Consider the following 13,237-nt stretch of genomic DNA (forward strand, 5'->3'; position numbering starts at 1 on the left):
ACAACTTCTGAATGTAATTTATTGGAGTGTAAATTTAACAAACCTAATATTTACAGGAAGATATGTAGCATGCAGACATCCATAACATCAACATCATCATCACCATCATCGCCACCATCACCACCACAATCACCACCATCATCACCACCATCACCATCATCGCCATCACCACCACCATCAACATCATCACCATCACCACCATCATCATCACCACCATCATCACCATCACCACCATCATCATCATCATCACCACCATCATCATCATCAACATCATCACCACCATCATCATCATCATCACCATCATCACCACCATCATCACCATCATCACCACCACCATCATCACCATCATCACCATCATCATGATCACCACCATCACCACCATCATCATCACCATCATCATCAACATCATCATCACCATTATCATCACCACCACCACCATCATGTCCACCACGCTATCTATCCCAGTGTGAGACCACCAGTAGTAATACCACTCATCATCACGAGTAGTTTGAGTGTCTGTGTCACAGCACTTGCCCCTACAGCCCTGCTAGAGGCTACCTGGGGGAGCTTTGTCTGTGTCACAGCACTTGTCCCTACAGCCCTGCTACAGGCTACCTGGGGGAGCTTTGTCTGTGTGTGTGACAGCACTTGCCCCTACAGCCCTGCTAGAGGCTACCTGGGGGAGCTTTGTGTCTGTGTCACAGCACTTGCCCCTACAGCCCTGCTAGAGGCTACCTGGGGGAGTTTTGTCTGTGTCTGTGTCACAGCACTTGCCCCTACAGCCCTGCTACAGGCTACCTGGGGGAGCTTTGTCTGTCTGTGTGACAGCCACTTGCCCCTACAGCCCTGCTAGATGCTACCTGGGGTAGCTTTGTCTGTTTGTGTGACAGCACTTGCCCCTACAGCCCTGCTACAGGCTACCTGGGGGAGCTTTGTCTGTGGTGCTAATAGCTTACATGGTGAGTGAGTGAGTGGGTGAGTGGGTAGGTGAGTGAGTGAGTGGGTGAGTGAGTGAGTGGGTGGGTGGGTGAGCGAGTGGGTGAGCGAGTGAGTGGGTGAGCGAGTGGGTGGGTGGGTGAGTGAGTGGGTGGGTGAGCGAGTGGGTGAGTGGGTGAGCGAGTGGGTGAGTGAGCGAGTGGGTTGGTGAGCGGGTGGGTGAGTGACCGATTGAGTGAGTGAGTGGGTAAGCGAGTGGATGGGTAGTGAGCTACCTGGGGGAGCTTTGTGTGACAGCACTTGCCCCTACAGCCCTGCTAGAGGCTACCTGGGGGAGCTTTGTGGTGCTAATAGCTTACATGGTGAGTGAGTGAGCGAGTGAGTGGATGAGTGGATGAGTGAGTGGATGAGTGGATGAGTGAGTGAGTGGATGAGTGAGTGAGTGGGTGAGTGAGTGGGTGGGTGAGTGAGTGGTCAGTGAGTGAGTGTGTGAGTGAGTGTGTGAGTGAGTGGGTGAGTGGGTGAGTGAGTGTGTGTGTGAGTGAGTGAGTGAGTGGCTGAGTGAGTGAGTGGTTGCGTGAGTGAGTGGGTGGGTCAGTGAGTGAGTGAGTGTGTGAGCGAGTGAGTGAGCGGGTGAGTGAGCGGGTGAGTGAGCGAGTGAGTGGGTGAGTGAGCGGGTGAGTGAGTGGGTGGTGAGTGAGTGAGTGAGCAGGTGAGAGTGAGTGAGCGGGTGAGTGGGTGAGTGAGTGGGTGAGTGAGCGGGTGAGTGAGTGGGTGAGTGAGCGGGTGAGTGAGTGAGTGAGTGAGCGGGTGAGTGAGTGAGCGGGTGAGTGAGCGGGTGAGTGAGCGGGTGAGTGAGCGAGTGGGTGAGTGAGCGGGTGAGTGATCGGGTGAGTGAGCGGGTGAGTGACTGAGTGAGTGAGTGGGTGAGTGAGCGGGTGAGTGAGTGGGTGAGTGAGCGGGTGAGTGAGTGGGTGAGTGAGCGGGTGAGTGAGCGGGTGAGTGAGCGGGTGAGTGAGCGGGTGAGTGAGTGAGCGGGTGAGTGAGCGGGTGAGTGAGCGGGTGAGTGAGCGGGTGAGCGAGTGAGCGGGTGAGTGAGTGAGCGGGTGAGTGAGCGGGTGAGTGAGTGGGTGAGTGAGCGGGTGAGTGAGTGGGTGAGTGAGCGGGTGAGTGAGCGGGTGAGTGAGCGGGTGAGTGAGCGGGTGAGCGAGCGGGTGAGTGAGCGGGTGAGCGAGCGAGTGAGCGGGCGAGTGAGTGAGTGAGCGGGTGAGTGAGCGGGTGAGTGAGCGGGTGAGCGGGTAAGTGGGTGAGTGAGTGAGCGGGTGAGTGAGCGGGTGAGTGAGTGGTTGAGTGAGTGAGTGGTTGAGTGGGTGAGTGAGCGGGTGAGTGAGTGAGTGGGTGAGTGTGTGAGTGAGTGAGTGGCTGAGTGAGTGAGTGGTTGCGTGAGTGGATGAGTGAGTGTGTGAGTGGGTGAGTGAGCGGATGAGTGAGCGGGTGAGTGAGCGGGTGAGTGAGTGAGCGGGTGAGTGAGTGAGCGGGTGAGTGAGCGGGTGAGCGTTGCCCGGTCCACGGTGAGCGTTGTCCGGGTCACGGTGAGGGCCGTGGTGAGGATGCTGGGGTGAGTTCGATTGGCTTCACGGAGTCCGGTTTGTAGACACTGGGAGACAGTACACACACTGTACACACACTGTACACACACTGTACAAACGTAAGCATACCAAATTTTCAGTCGCAACCACATTGGTAAGTGAGTTAAAGTTGACTTACAAGATTTGAAGATACTACTACAACAGCAACTACAACAACAACAGCAACAACAGACAGGGTGAAATCCACGAAAGCGTGCAACAGTATTTCGTTTAAAAGCCAAACGCGACGTTTCGGCCCCAACACAAGTAGCCTTCATCAGGTGAAGAACCGGGACCGTCGGGAAGGACTGTGAAGAGTCAGCTGTGAGTGTGAAGGGACTGGTGGCTATGGGAGTTAGTGACAGGGGGAGTCAGCTGTGAGTGTGAAGGGAGTCAGCTGTGAGTGTGAAGGGACTGGTGGCTACAGGAGGCAGTGACAGGGGGAGTCAGCTGTGAGTGTGAAGGGACTGGTGGCTATGGGAGGTAATGACAGGGGGAGTCAGCTATGAGTGTGAAGGGACTGGTGGCTGTGGGAGGTAATGACAGGGGGAGTCAGCTGTGAGTGTGAAGGGACTGGTGGCTATGGGAGGTAGTGACAGGGGGAGTCAGCTGTGAGTGTGAAGGGACTGGTGGCCGTGTTAGGTAATGACAGGGGAGTCAGCTGTGAGTGTGAAGGGACTGGTGGCTATGGGAGGTAGTGACAGGGGGAGTCAGCTGTGAGTGTGAAGGGACTGGTGGCCATGTTAGGTAGTGACAGGGGGAGTCAGCTGTGAGTGTGAAGGGACTGGTGGCCACGGGAGGTAATGACAGGGGGAGTCAGCTGTGAGTGTGAAGGGACTGGTGGCTATGGGGGTTAGTGACAGGGGAGTCAGCTGTGAGTGTGAAGGGACTGGTGGCTATGGGAGGTAGTGACAGGGGGAGTCAGCTGTGAGTGTGAAGGGACTGGTGGCTATGGGAGGTATGACAGGGGGAGTCAGCTGTGAGTGTGAAGGGACTGGTGGCTATGGGAGGTAGTGACAGGGGGAGTCAGCTGTGAGTGTGAAGGGACTGGTGGCTATGGGAGGCAGTGACAGGGGGAGTCAGCTGTGAGTGTGAAGGGACTGGTGGCCATGGGAGGTAGTGACAGGGGGAGTCAGCTGTGAGTGTGAAGGGACTGGTGGCCATGGGAGGTAGTGACAGGGGGAGTCAGCTGTGCGTGTGAAGGGACTGGTGGCTATGGGAGGTAATGACAGGGGAGTCAGCTGTGAGTGTGAAGGGACTGGTGGCTATGTTAGGTAATGACAGGGGGAGCCAGCTGTGAGTGTGAAGGGACTGGTGGCTATGCGAGGTAATGACAGGGGGAGTCAGCTGTGAGTGTGAAGGGACTGGTGGGCATGTTAGGTAATGACAGGGGGAGTCAGCGGTGAGTGTGAAGGGACTGGTGGCCATGGGAGGTAGTGACAGGGGGAGTCAGCTGTGAGTGTGAAGGGACTGGTGGCTACAGGAGGTAATGACAGGGGGAGCCAGCTGTGAGTGTGAAGGGACTGGTGGCTATGCGAGGTAATGACAGGGGGAGTCAGCTGTGAGTGTGAAGGGACTGGTGGCCATGGGAGGTAGTGACAGGGGGAGTCAGCTGTGAGTGTGAAGGGACTGGTGGCTATGGGAGGTAGTGACAGGGGGAGTCAGCGGTGAGTGTGAAGGGACAGGTGGCCATGGGAGGTAGTGACAGGGGGAGTCAGCTGTGAGTGTGAAGGGACTGGTGGCTATGGGAGGTAATGACAGGGGAGTCAGCTGTGAGTGTGAAGGGACTGGTGGCTATGGGGGTTAGTGACAGGGGGAGTCAGCTGTGAGTGTGAAGGGACTGGTGGCCATGGGAGGTAGTGACAGGGGGAGTCAGCTGTGAGTGTGAAGGGACTGGTGGCTATGGGAAGTAATGACAGGGGGAGTCAGCTGTGAGTGTGAAGGGACTGGTGGCTATGGGAGGTAATGACAGGGGGAGTCAGCTGTGAGTATGAAGGGACTGGTGGCCATGGGAGGTAGTGACAGGGGGAGTCAGCTGTGAGTGTGAAGGGACTGGTGGCTATGGGAAGTAATGACAGGGGGAGTCAGCTGTGAGTGTGAAGGGACTGGTGGCTATGGGAGGTAGTGACAGGGGGAGTCAGCTGTGAGTGTGAAGGGACTGGTGGCTATGTTAGGTAGTGACAGGGGGAGTCAGCTGTGAGTGTGAAGGGACTGGTGGCCATGGGAGGTAGTGACAGGGGGAGTCAGCTGTGAGTGTGAAGGGACTGGTCGCTATCGGAGGTAGTGACAGGGGGAGTCAGCTGTGAGTGTGAAGGGACTGGTGGCCATGGGAGGTAGTGACAGGGGGAGTCAGCTGTGAGTGTGAAGGGACTGGTGGCTATGGGAGGTAGTGACAGGGGGAGTCAGCTGTGAGTGTGAAGGGACTGGTGGCCACGGGAGGTAATGACAGGGGGAGTCAGCTGTGAGTGTGAAGGGACTGGTGGCCATGGGAGGTAGTGACAGGGGGAGTCAGCTGTGAGTGTGAAGGGACTGGTGGCCACGGGAGGTAATGACAGGGGGAGTCAGCTGTGAGTGTGAAGGGACTGGTGGCCATGGGAGGTAGTGACAGGGGGAGTCAGCTGTGAGTGTGAAGGGACTGGTGGCCATGGGAGGTAGTGACAGGGGGAGTCAGCTGTGAGTGTGAAGGGACTGGTGGCCATGGGAGGTAGTGACAGGGGGAGTCAGCTGTGAGTGTGAAGGGACTGGTGGCTATGTTAGGTAGTGACGGGGGGAGTCAGCTGTTAGTGTGAAGGGACTGGTGGCTATGGGAGGTAGTGACAGGGGGAGTCAGCTGTGAGTGTGAAGGGACTGGTGGCTACAGGAGGTAGTGACAGGGGGAGTCAGCTGTGAGTGTGAAGGGACTGGTGGCTATGTTAGGTAGTGAAGGGGGGAGTCAGCTGTGAGTGTGAAGGGACTGGTGGCTATGGGAGGTAATGACAGGGGAGTCAGCTGTGAGTGTGAAGGGACTGGTGGCTATGGGGGTTAGTGACAGGGGGAGTCAGCTGTGAGTGTGAAGGGACTGGTGGCCATGGGAGGTAGTGACAGGGGGAGTCAGCTGTGAGTGTGAAGGGACTGGTGGCTATGGGAAGTAATGACAGGGGGAGTCAGCTGTGAGTGTGAAGGGACTGGTGGCTATGGGAGGTAATGACAGGGGGAGTCAGCTGTGAGTGTGAAGGGACTGGTGGCCATGGGAGGTAGTGACAGGGGGAGTCAGCTGTGAGTGTGAAGGGACTGGTGGCCATGGGAGGTAGTGACAGGGGGAGTCAGCTGTGAGTGTGAAGGGACTGGTGGCCATGGGAGGTAGTGACAGGGGGAGTCAGCTGTGAGTGTGAAGGGACTGGTGGCCATGGGAGGTAGTGACAGGGGGAGTCAGCTGTGAGTGTGAAGGGACTGGTGGCTATGGAGGTAATGACAGGGGGAGTCAGCTGTGAGTGTGAAGGGACTGGTGGCCATGGGAGGCAGTGACAGGGGGAGTCAGCTGTGAGTGTGAAGGGACTGGTGGCTATGGGAGGTAGTGACAGGGGGAGTCAGCTGTGAGTGTGAAGGGACTGGTGGCTGTGGGAGGTAGTGACAGGGGGAGTCAGCTGTGAGTGTGAAGGGACTGGTGGCCATGGGAGGTAATGACAGGGGGAGTCAGCTGTGAGTGTGAAGGGACTGGTGACTATGGGAGGTAGTGACAGGGGGAGTCAGCTGTGAGTGTGAAGGGACTGGTGGCCATGGGAGGTAGTGACAGGGGGAGTCAGCTGTGAGTGTGAAGGGACTGGTGGCACGGGAGGTAGTGACAGGGGGAGTCAGCTGTGAGTGTGAAGGGACTGGTGGCTATGGGAGGTAATGACAGGGGGAGTCAGCTGTGAGTGTGAAGGGACTGGTGGCCGTGGGAGGTAGTGACAGGGGGAGTCAGCTGTGAGTGTGAAGGGACTGGTGGTCATGTAAGGTAGTGACAGGGGGAGTCAGCTGTGAGTGTGAAGGGACTGGTGGCTATGGGAGGTAATGACAGGGGGAGTCAGCTGTGAGTGTGAAGGGACTGGTGGTCATGGGAGGTAATGACAGGGGGAGTCAGCTGTGAGTGTGAAGGGACTGGTGGCTATGGAGGTAGTGACAGGGGAGTCAGCTGTGAGTGTGAAGGGACTGGTGGCCATGGGAGGTAGTGACAGGGGGAGTCAGCTGTGAGTGTGAAGGGACTGGTGGCCATGGGAGGTAGTGACAGGGGGAGTCAGCTGTGAGTGTGAAGGGACTGGTGGCTATGGGAGGTAGTGACAGGGGGAGTCAGCTGTGAGTGTGAAGGGACTGGTGGCCATGGGAGGTAATGACAGGGGGAGTCAGCTGTGAGTGTGAAGGGACTGGTGGCTATGGAGGTAATGACAGGGGGAGTCAGCTGTCAGTGTGAAGGGACTGGTGGCCATGGGAGGCAGTGACAGGGGGAGTCAGCTGTGAGTGTGAAGGGACTGGTGGCTATGGGAGGTAGTAACAGGGGGAGTCAGCTGTGAGTGTGAAGGGACTGGTGGTCGTGGGAGGTAGTGACAGGGGGAGTCAGCTGTGAGTGTGAAGGGACTGGTGGCCACGGGAGGTAATGACAGGGGGAGTCAGCTGTCAGTGTGAAGGGACTGGTGGCTATGGGAGGTAGTGACAGGGGGAGTCAGCTGTGAGTGTGAAGGGACTGGTGGCTATGGGAGTTAGTGACAGGGGGAGTCAGCTGTGAGTGTGAAGGGACTGGTGGCCATGTTAGGTAATGACAGGGGGAGTCAGCTGTGAGTGTGAAGGGACTGGTGGCCATTGGAGGTAATGACAGGGGGAGTCAGCTGTGAGTGTGAAGGGACTGGTGGCCATGGGAGGTAGTGACAGGGGGAGTCAGCTGTGAGTGTGAAGGGACTGGTGGCTATGGGAGGTAATGACAGGGGAGTCAGCTGTGAGTGTGAAGGGACTGGTGGCTATGGGAGGTAGTGACAGGGGGAGTCAGCTGTGAGTGTGAAGGGACTGGTGGTCATGGGAGGTAATGACAGGGGGAGTCAGCTGTGAGTGTAAAGGGACTGGTGGCTATGGAGGTAGTGACAGGGGAGTCAGCTGTGAGTGTGAAGGGACTGGTGGCCATGGGAGGTAGTGACAGGGGGAGTCAGCTGTGAGTGTGAAGGGACTGGTGACCATGTTAGGTAGTGACAGGGGGAGTCAGCTGTGAGTGTGAAGGGACTGGTGGCCACGGGAGGTAGTGACAGGGGGAGTCAGCTGTGAGTGTGAAGGGACTGGTGGCTGTGGGGGTTAGTGACAGGCGGAGTCAGCTGTGAGTGTGAAGGGACTGGTGGCCATGGGAGGTAGTGACAGGGTGAGTCAGCTTTGAGTGTGAAGGGACTGGTGGCTGTGGGAGGTAGTGACAGGGGGAGTCAGCTGTGAGTGTGAAGGGACTGGTGGCCATGGGAGGTAATGACAGGGGGAGTCAGCTGTGAGTGTGAAGGGACTGGTGGCTATGGGGGTTAGTGACAGGCGGAGTCAGCTGTGAGTGTGAAGGGACTGGTGACTATGGGAGTTAGTGATGGGGGGAGTCAGCTGTGAGTGTGAAGGGACTGGTGGCTATGGGAGGTAATGACAGGGGAGTCAGCTGTGAGTGTGAAGGGACTGGTGGCCATGGGAGGTAGTGACAGGGTGAGTCAGCTTTGAGTGTGAAGGGACTGGTGGCTATGGGAGGTAGTGACAGGGGAGTCAGCTGTGAGTGTGAAGGGACTGGTGGCCATGGGAGGTAGTGACAGGGGGAGTCAGCTGTGAGTGTGAAGGGACTGGTGGCTATGGGAGGTAATGATAGGGGGAGTCAGCTGTGAGTGTGAAGGGACTGGTGGCTATGGGAGGTAGTGACAGGGGAGTCAGCTGTGAGTGTGAAGGGACTGGTGGCCATGGGCGGTAGTGACAGGGGGAGTCAGCTGTGAGTGTGAAGGGACTGGTGGCTATGGGAGGTATTGAGAGGGGGAGTCAGCTGTGAGTGTGAAGGGACTGGTGGCCGTGTGAGGTAGTGACAGGGGGAGTCAGCTGTGAGTGTGAAGGGACTGGTGGTCACGGGAGGTAGTGACAGGGGGAGTCAGCTGTGAGTGTGAAGGGAATGGTGGCCATGGGAGGTAGTGACAGGGGGAGTCAGCTGTGAGTGTGAAGGGACTGGTGGCCATGGGAGGTAGTGACAGGGGGAGTCAGCTGTGAGTGTGAAGGGACTGGTGGCTACAGGAGGTAGTGACAGGGGGAGTCAGCTGTGAGTGTGAAGGGACTGGTGGCCGTGTGAGGTAGTGACAGGGGGAGTCAGCTGTGAGTGTGAAGGGACTGGTGACCATGTTAGGTAGTGACAGGGGGAGTCAGCTGTGAGTGTGAAGGGACTGGTGGCCACGGGAGGTAGTGACAGGGGGAGTCAGCTGTGAGTGTGAAGGGACTGGTGGCTGTGGGAGGTAGTGACAGGGGGAGTCAGCTGTGAGTGTGAAGGGACTGGTGGCCATGGGAGGTAATGACAGGGGGAGTCAGCTGTGAGTGTGAAGGGACTGGTGACTATGGGAGGTAGTGACAGGGGGAGTCAGCTGTGAGTGTGAAGGGACTGGTGGCCATGGGAGGTAGTGACAGGGGGAGTCAGCTGTGAGTGTGAAGGGACTGGTGGCACGGGAGGTAGTGACAGGGGGAGTCAGCTGTGAGTGTGAAGGGACTGGTGGCTATGGGAGGTAATGACAGGGGGAGTCAGCTGTGAGTGTGAAGGGACTGGTGGCCGTGGGAGGTAGTGACAGGGGGAGTCAGCTGTGAGTGTGAAGGGACTGGTGACCATGTTAGGTAGTGACAGGGGGAGTCAGCTGTGAGTGTGAAGGGACTGGTGGCTATGGGAGGTAATGACAGGGGGAGTCAGCTGTGAGTGTGAAGGGACTGGTGGCCATTGGAGGTAATGACAGGGGGAGTCAGATGTGAGTGTGAAGGGACTGGTGGCCATGGGAGGTAATGACAGGGGAGTCAGCTGTGAGTGTGAAGGGACTGGTGGCCATGGGAGGTAGTGACAGGGGGAGTCAGCTGTGAGTGTGAAGGGACTGGTGGCTATGGAGGTAATGACAGGGGGAGTCAGCTGTGAGTGTGAAGGGACTGGTGGCCATGGGAGGCAGTGACAGGGGGAGTCAGCTGTGAGTGTGAAGGGACTGGTGGCCATGGGAGGTAGTGACAGGGGGAGTCAGCTGTGAGTGTGAAGGGACTGGTGGCCATGGGAGATAGTGACAGGGGGAGTCAGCTGTGAGTGTGAAGGGACTGGTGACCATGTTAGGTAGTGACAGGGGGAGTCAGCTGTGAGTGTGAAGGGACTGGTGGCCACGGGAGGTAGTGACAGGGGGAGTCAGCTGTGAGTGTGAAGGGACTGGTGGCTGTGGGAGGTAGTGACAGGGGGAGTCAGCTGTGAGTGTGAAGGGACTGGTGGCCATGGGAGGTAATGACAGGGGGAGTCAGCTGTGAGTGTGAAGGGACTGGTGGCTATGGGGGTTAGTGACAGGCGGAGTCAGCTGTGAGTGTGAAGGGACTGGTGACTATGGGAGTTAGTGATGGGGGGAGTCAGCTGTGAGTGTGAAGGGACTGGTGGCTATGGGAGGTAATGACAGGGGAGTCAGCTGTGAGTGTGAAGGGACTGGTGGCCATGGGAGGTAGTGACAGGGTGAGTCAGCTTTGAGTGTGAAGGGACTGGTGGCTATGGGAGGTAGTGACAGGGGAGTCAGCTGTGAGTGTGAAGGGACTGGTGGCCATGGGAGGTAGTGACAGGGGGAGTCAGCTGTGAGTGTGAAGGGACTGGTGGCTATGGGAGGTAATGATAGGGGGAGTCAGCTGTGAGTGTGAAGGGACTGGTGGCTATGGGAGGTAGTGACAGGGGAGTCAGCTGTGAGTGTGAAGGGACTGGTGGCCATGGGCGGTAGTGACAGGGGGAGTCAGCTGTGAGTGTGAAGGGACTGGTGGCTATGGGAGGTAGTGACAGGGGGAGTCAGCTGTGAGTGTGAAGGGACTGGTGGCTATGCGAGGTAGTGACAGGGGGAGTCAGCTGTGAGTGTGAAGGGACTGGTGGCTCTGGGAGGTAATGACAGGGGGAGTCAGCTGTGAGTGTGAAGGGACTGGTGGCCATGGGAGGTAGTGACAGGGGGAGTCAGCTGTGAGTGTGAAGGGACTGGTGGCCATGGGAGGTAGTGACAGGGGGAGTCCGCTGTGAGTGTGAAGGGACTGGTGGCCATGGGAGGTAGTGACAGGGGGAGTCAGCTGTGAGTGTGAAGGGACTGGTGGCTACAGGAGGTAGTGACAGGGGGAGTCAGCTGTGAGTGTGAAGGGACTGGTGGCCATGGGAGGTAGTGACAGGGGGAGTCAGCTGTGAGTGTGAAGGGACTGGTGGCTATGGGAGGTAATGACAGGGGGAGTCAGCTGTGAGTGTTAAGGGACTGGTGGCTATGGGAGGTAATGACAGGGGGAGTCAGCTGTGAGTGTGAAGGGACTGGTGGCCGTGGGAGGTAGTGACAGGGGGAGTCAGCTGTGAGTGTGAAGGGACTGGTGGTCATGTTAGGTAGTGACAGGGGGAGTCAGCTGTGAGTGTGAAGGGACTGGTGGCTATGGGAGGTAATGACAGGGGGAGTCAGCTGTGAGCGTGAAGGGACTGGTGGCTATGGGAGGTAGTGACAGGGGGAGTCAGCTGTGAGTGTGAAGGGACTGGTGGCTATGGAGGTAGTGACAGGGGAGTCAGCTGTGAGTGTGAAGGGACTGGTGGCCATGGGAGGTAGTGACAGGGGGAGTCAGCTGTGAGTGTGAAGGGACTGGTGGCTATGGGAGGTAATGACAGGGGAGTCAGCTGTGAGTGTGAAGGGACTGGTGGCTATGTTAGGTAGTGACAGGGGGAGTCAGCTGTGAGTGTGAAGGGACTGGTGGCTATGTTAGGTAGTGACAGGGGGAGTCAGCTGTGAGTGTGAAGGGACTGGTGGCTATGGGAGGTAATGACAGGGGAGTCAGCTGTGAGTGTGAAGGGACTGGTGGCTATGTTAGGTAGTGACAGGGGGAGTCAGCTGTGAGTGTGAAGGGACTGGTGGCCATGGGAGGTAGTGACAGGGGGAGTCAGCTGTGAGTGTGAAGGGACTGGTGGCCATGGGAGGTAATGACAGGGGGAGTCAGCTGTGAGTGTGAAGGGACTGGTGGTCATGTTAGGTAGTGACAGGGGGAGTCAGCTGTGAGTGTGAAGGGACTGGTGGCCATGGGAGCTGGTGACAGGGGGAGTCAGCTGTGAGTGTGAAGGGACTGGTGACCATGTTAGGTAGTGACAGGGGGAGTCAGCTGTGAGTGTGAAGGGACTGGTGGCTATGTTAGGTAGTGACAGGGGGAGTCAGCTGTGAGTGTGAAGGGACTGGTGGCTATGGGAGGTAGTGACAGGGGGAGTCAGCTGTGAGTGTGAAGGGACTGGTGGCCATGTTAGGTAGTGACAGGGGGAGTCAGCTGTGAGTGTGAAGGGACTGGTGGCTATGGGAGGTAGTGACAGGGGGAGTCAGCTGTGAGTGTGAAGGGACTGGTGGCCATGGGAGGTAGTGACAGGGAGAGTCAGCTGTGAGTGTGAAGGGACTGGTGGCTATGGGAGGTAATGACAGGGGGAGTCAGCTGTGAGTGTGAAGGGACTGGTGGCTATGGGAGGTAGTGACAGGGGGAGTCAGCTGTGAGTGTGAAGGGACTGGTGGCCATGAGAGGTAATGACAGGGGAGTCAGCTGTGAGTGTGAAGGGACTGGTGGCTATGGGAGGTAGTGACAGGGGGAGTCAGCTGTGAGTGTGAAGGGATTGGTGGCCATGTTAGGTAGTGACAGGGGGAGTCAGCTGTGAGTGTGAAGGGACTGGTGGCTATGGGGGTTAGTGACAGGGGGAGTCAGCTGTGAGTGTGAAGGGATTGGTGGCCATGTTAGGTAATGACAGGGGGAGTCAGCTGTGAGTGTGAAGGGACTGGTGGCTATGGGAGGTAGTGACAGGGGGAGTCAGCTGTGAGTGTGAAGGGACTGGTGGCTATGTTAGTTAGTGACAGGGGGAGTCAGCTGTGAGTGTGAAGGGACTGGTGGCTATGGGAGGTAATGACAGGGGGAGTCAGCTGTGAGTGTGAAGAGACTGGTGGCCATGGGAGGTAGTGACAGGGGGAGTCAGCTGTGAGTGTGAAGGGACTGGTGGCTATGGGAGGTAGTGACAGGGGGAGTCAGCTGTGAGTGTGAAGGGACTGGTGGCCATGGGAGGCAGTGACAGGGGGAGTCAGCTGTGAGTGTGAAGGGAATGGTGGTCATGGGAAGTGGTGAGTGATGAGTGAGTGTCTAAGTGAGTGGAGTGTCTAAGTGAGTGGAGTGAGTGACTGGGGAGTGAGTGAGTGAGTGGTGAGGGAGTGGGTGAGTGAGTGAGTGAGTGGTGAGGGAGTAGGTGAGTGAGTGAGTGGGTGAGTGAGTGGTGAGTGAGTGACTGGTGAGTGAGTGGGTGGCTGAGTGAGTGGGTGAGTGAGTGAGTGGTGAGTGAGTGAGTGGTGAGTAAGTGGGTGAGTGGGTGAGTGGTGAGTGAGTGGTGAGTGAGTGAGTGAGTGGGTGGCTGAGTGAGTGGGTGAGTGAGTGAGTGGGTGGCTGAGTGAGTGGGTGAGTGAATGGGTGAGTGAATGGGTGAG

General features: G+C 57.5%; 1 protein-coding gene across 2 annotated transcripts in view; it reads right to left on the reverse strand.

Moving 5' to 3' along the window:
• Positions 1-13,237, reverse strand: part of LOC116938470 (protein O-linked-mannose beta-1,2-N-acetylglucosaminyltransferase 1) — a 125,711-nt gene continuing 112,474 nt past the window's right edge. For both annotated transcript variants that reach the window (XM_076056838.1, XM_076056839.1), the window contains one exon: positions 1-2,593. In XM_076056838.1, the coding sequence (XP_075912953.1) occupies positions 2,524-2,593 (70 nt within the window). In that variant the 3' untranslated portion in view covers positions 1-2,523. The remainder of the gene's footprint in view (positions 2,594-13,237) is intronic.

This window comes from Petromyzon marinus, chromosome 78 (genome assembly GCF_048934315.1).
Source record: "Petromyzon marinus isolate PM22_M1 ecotype Great Lakes invasive population chromosome 78, UKy_Petmar_22M1.pri1.0, whole genome shotgun sequence".
NCBI lineage: Eukaryota > Metazoa > Chordata > Hyperoartia > Petromyzontiformes > Petromyzontidae > Petromyzon > Petromyzon marinus.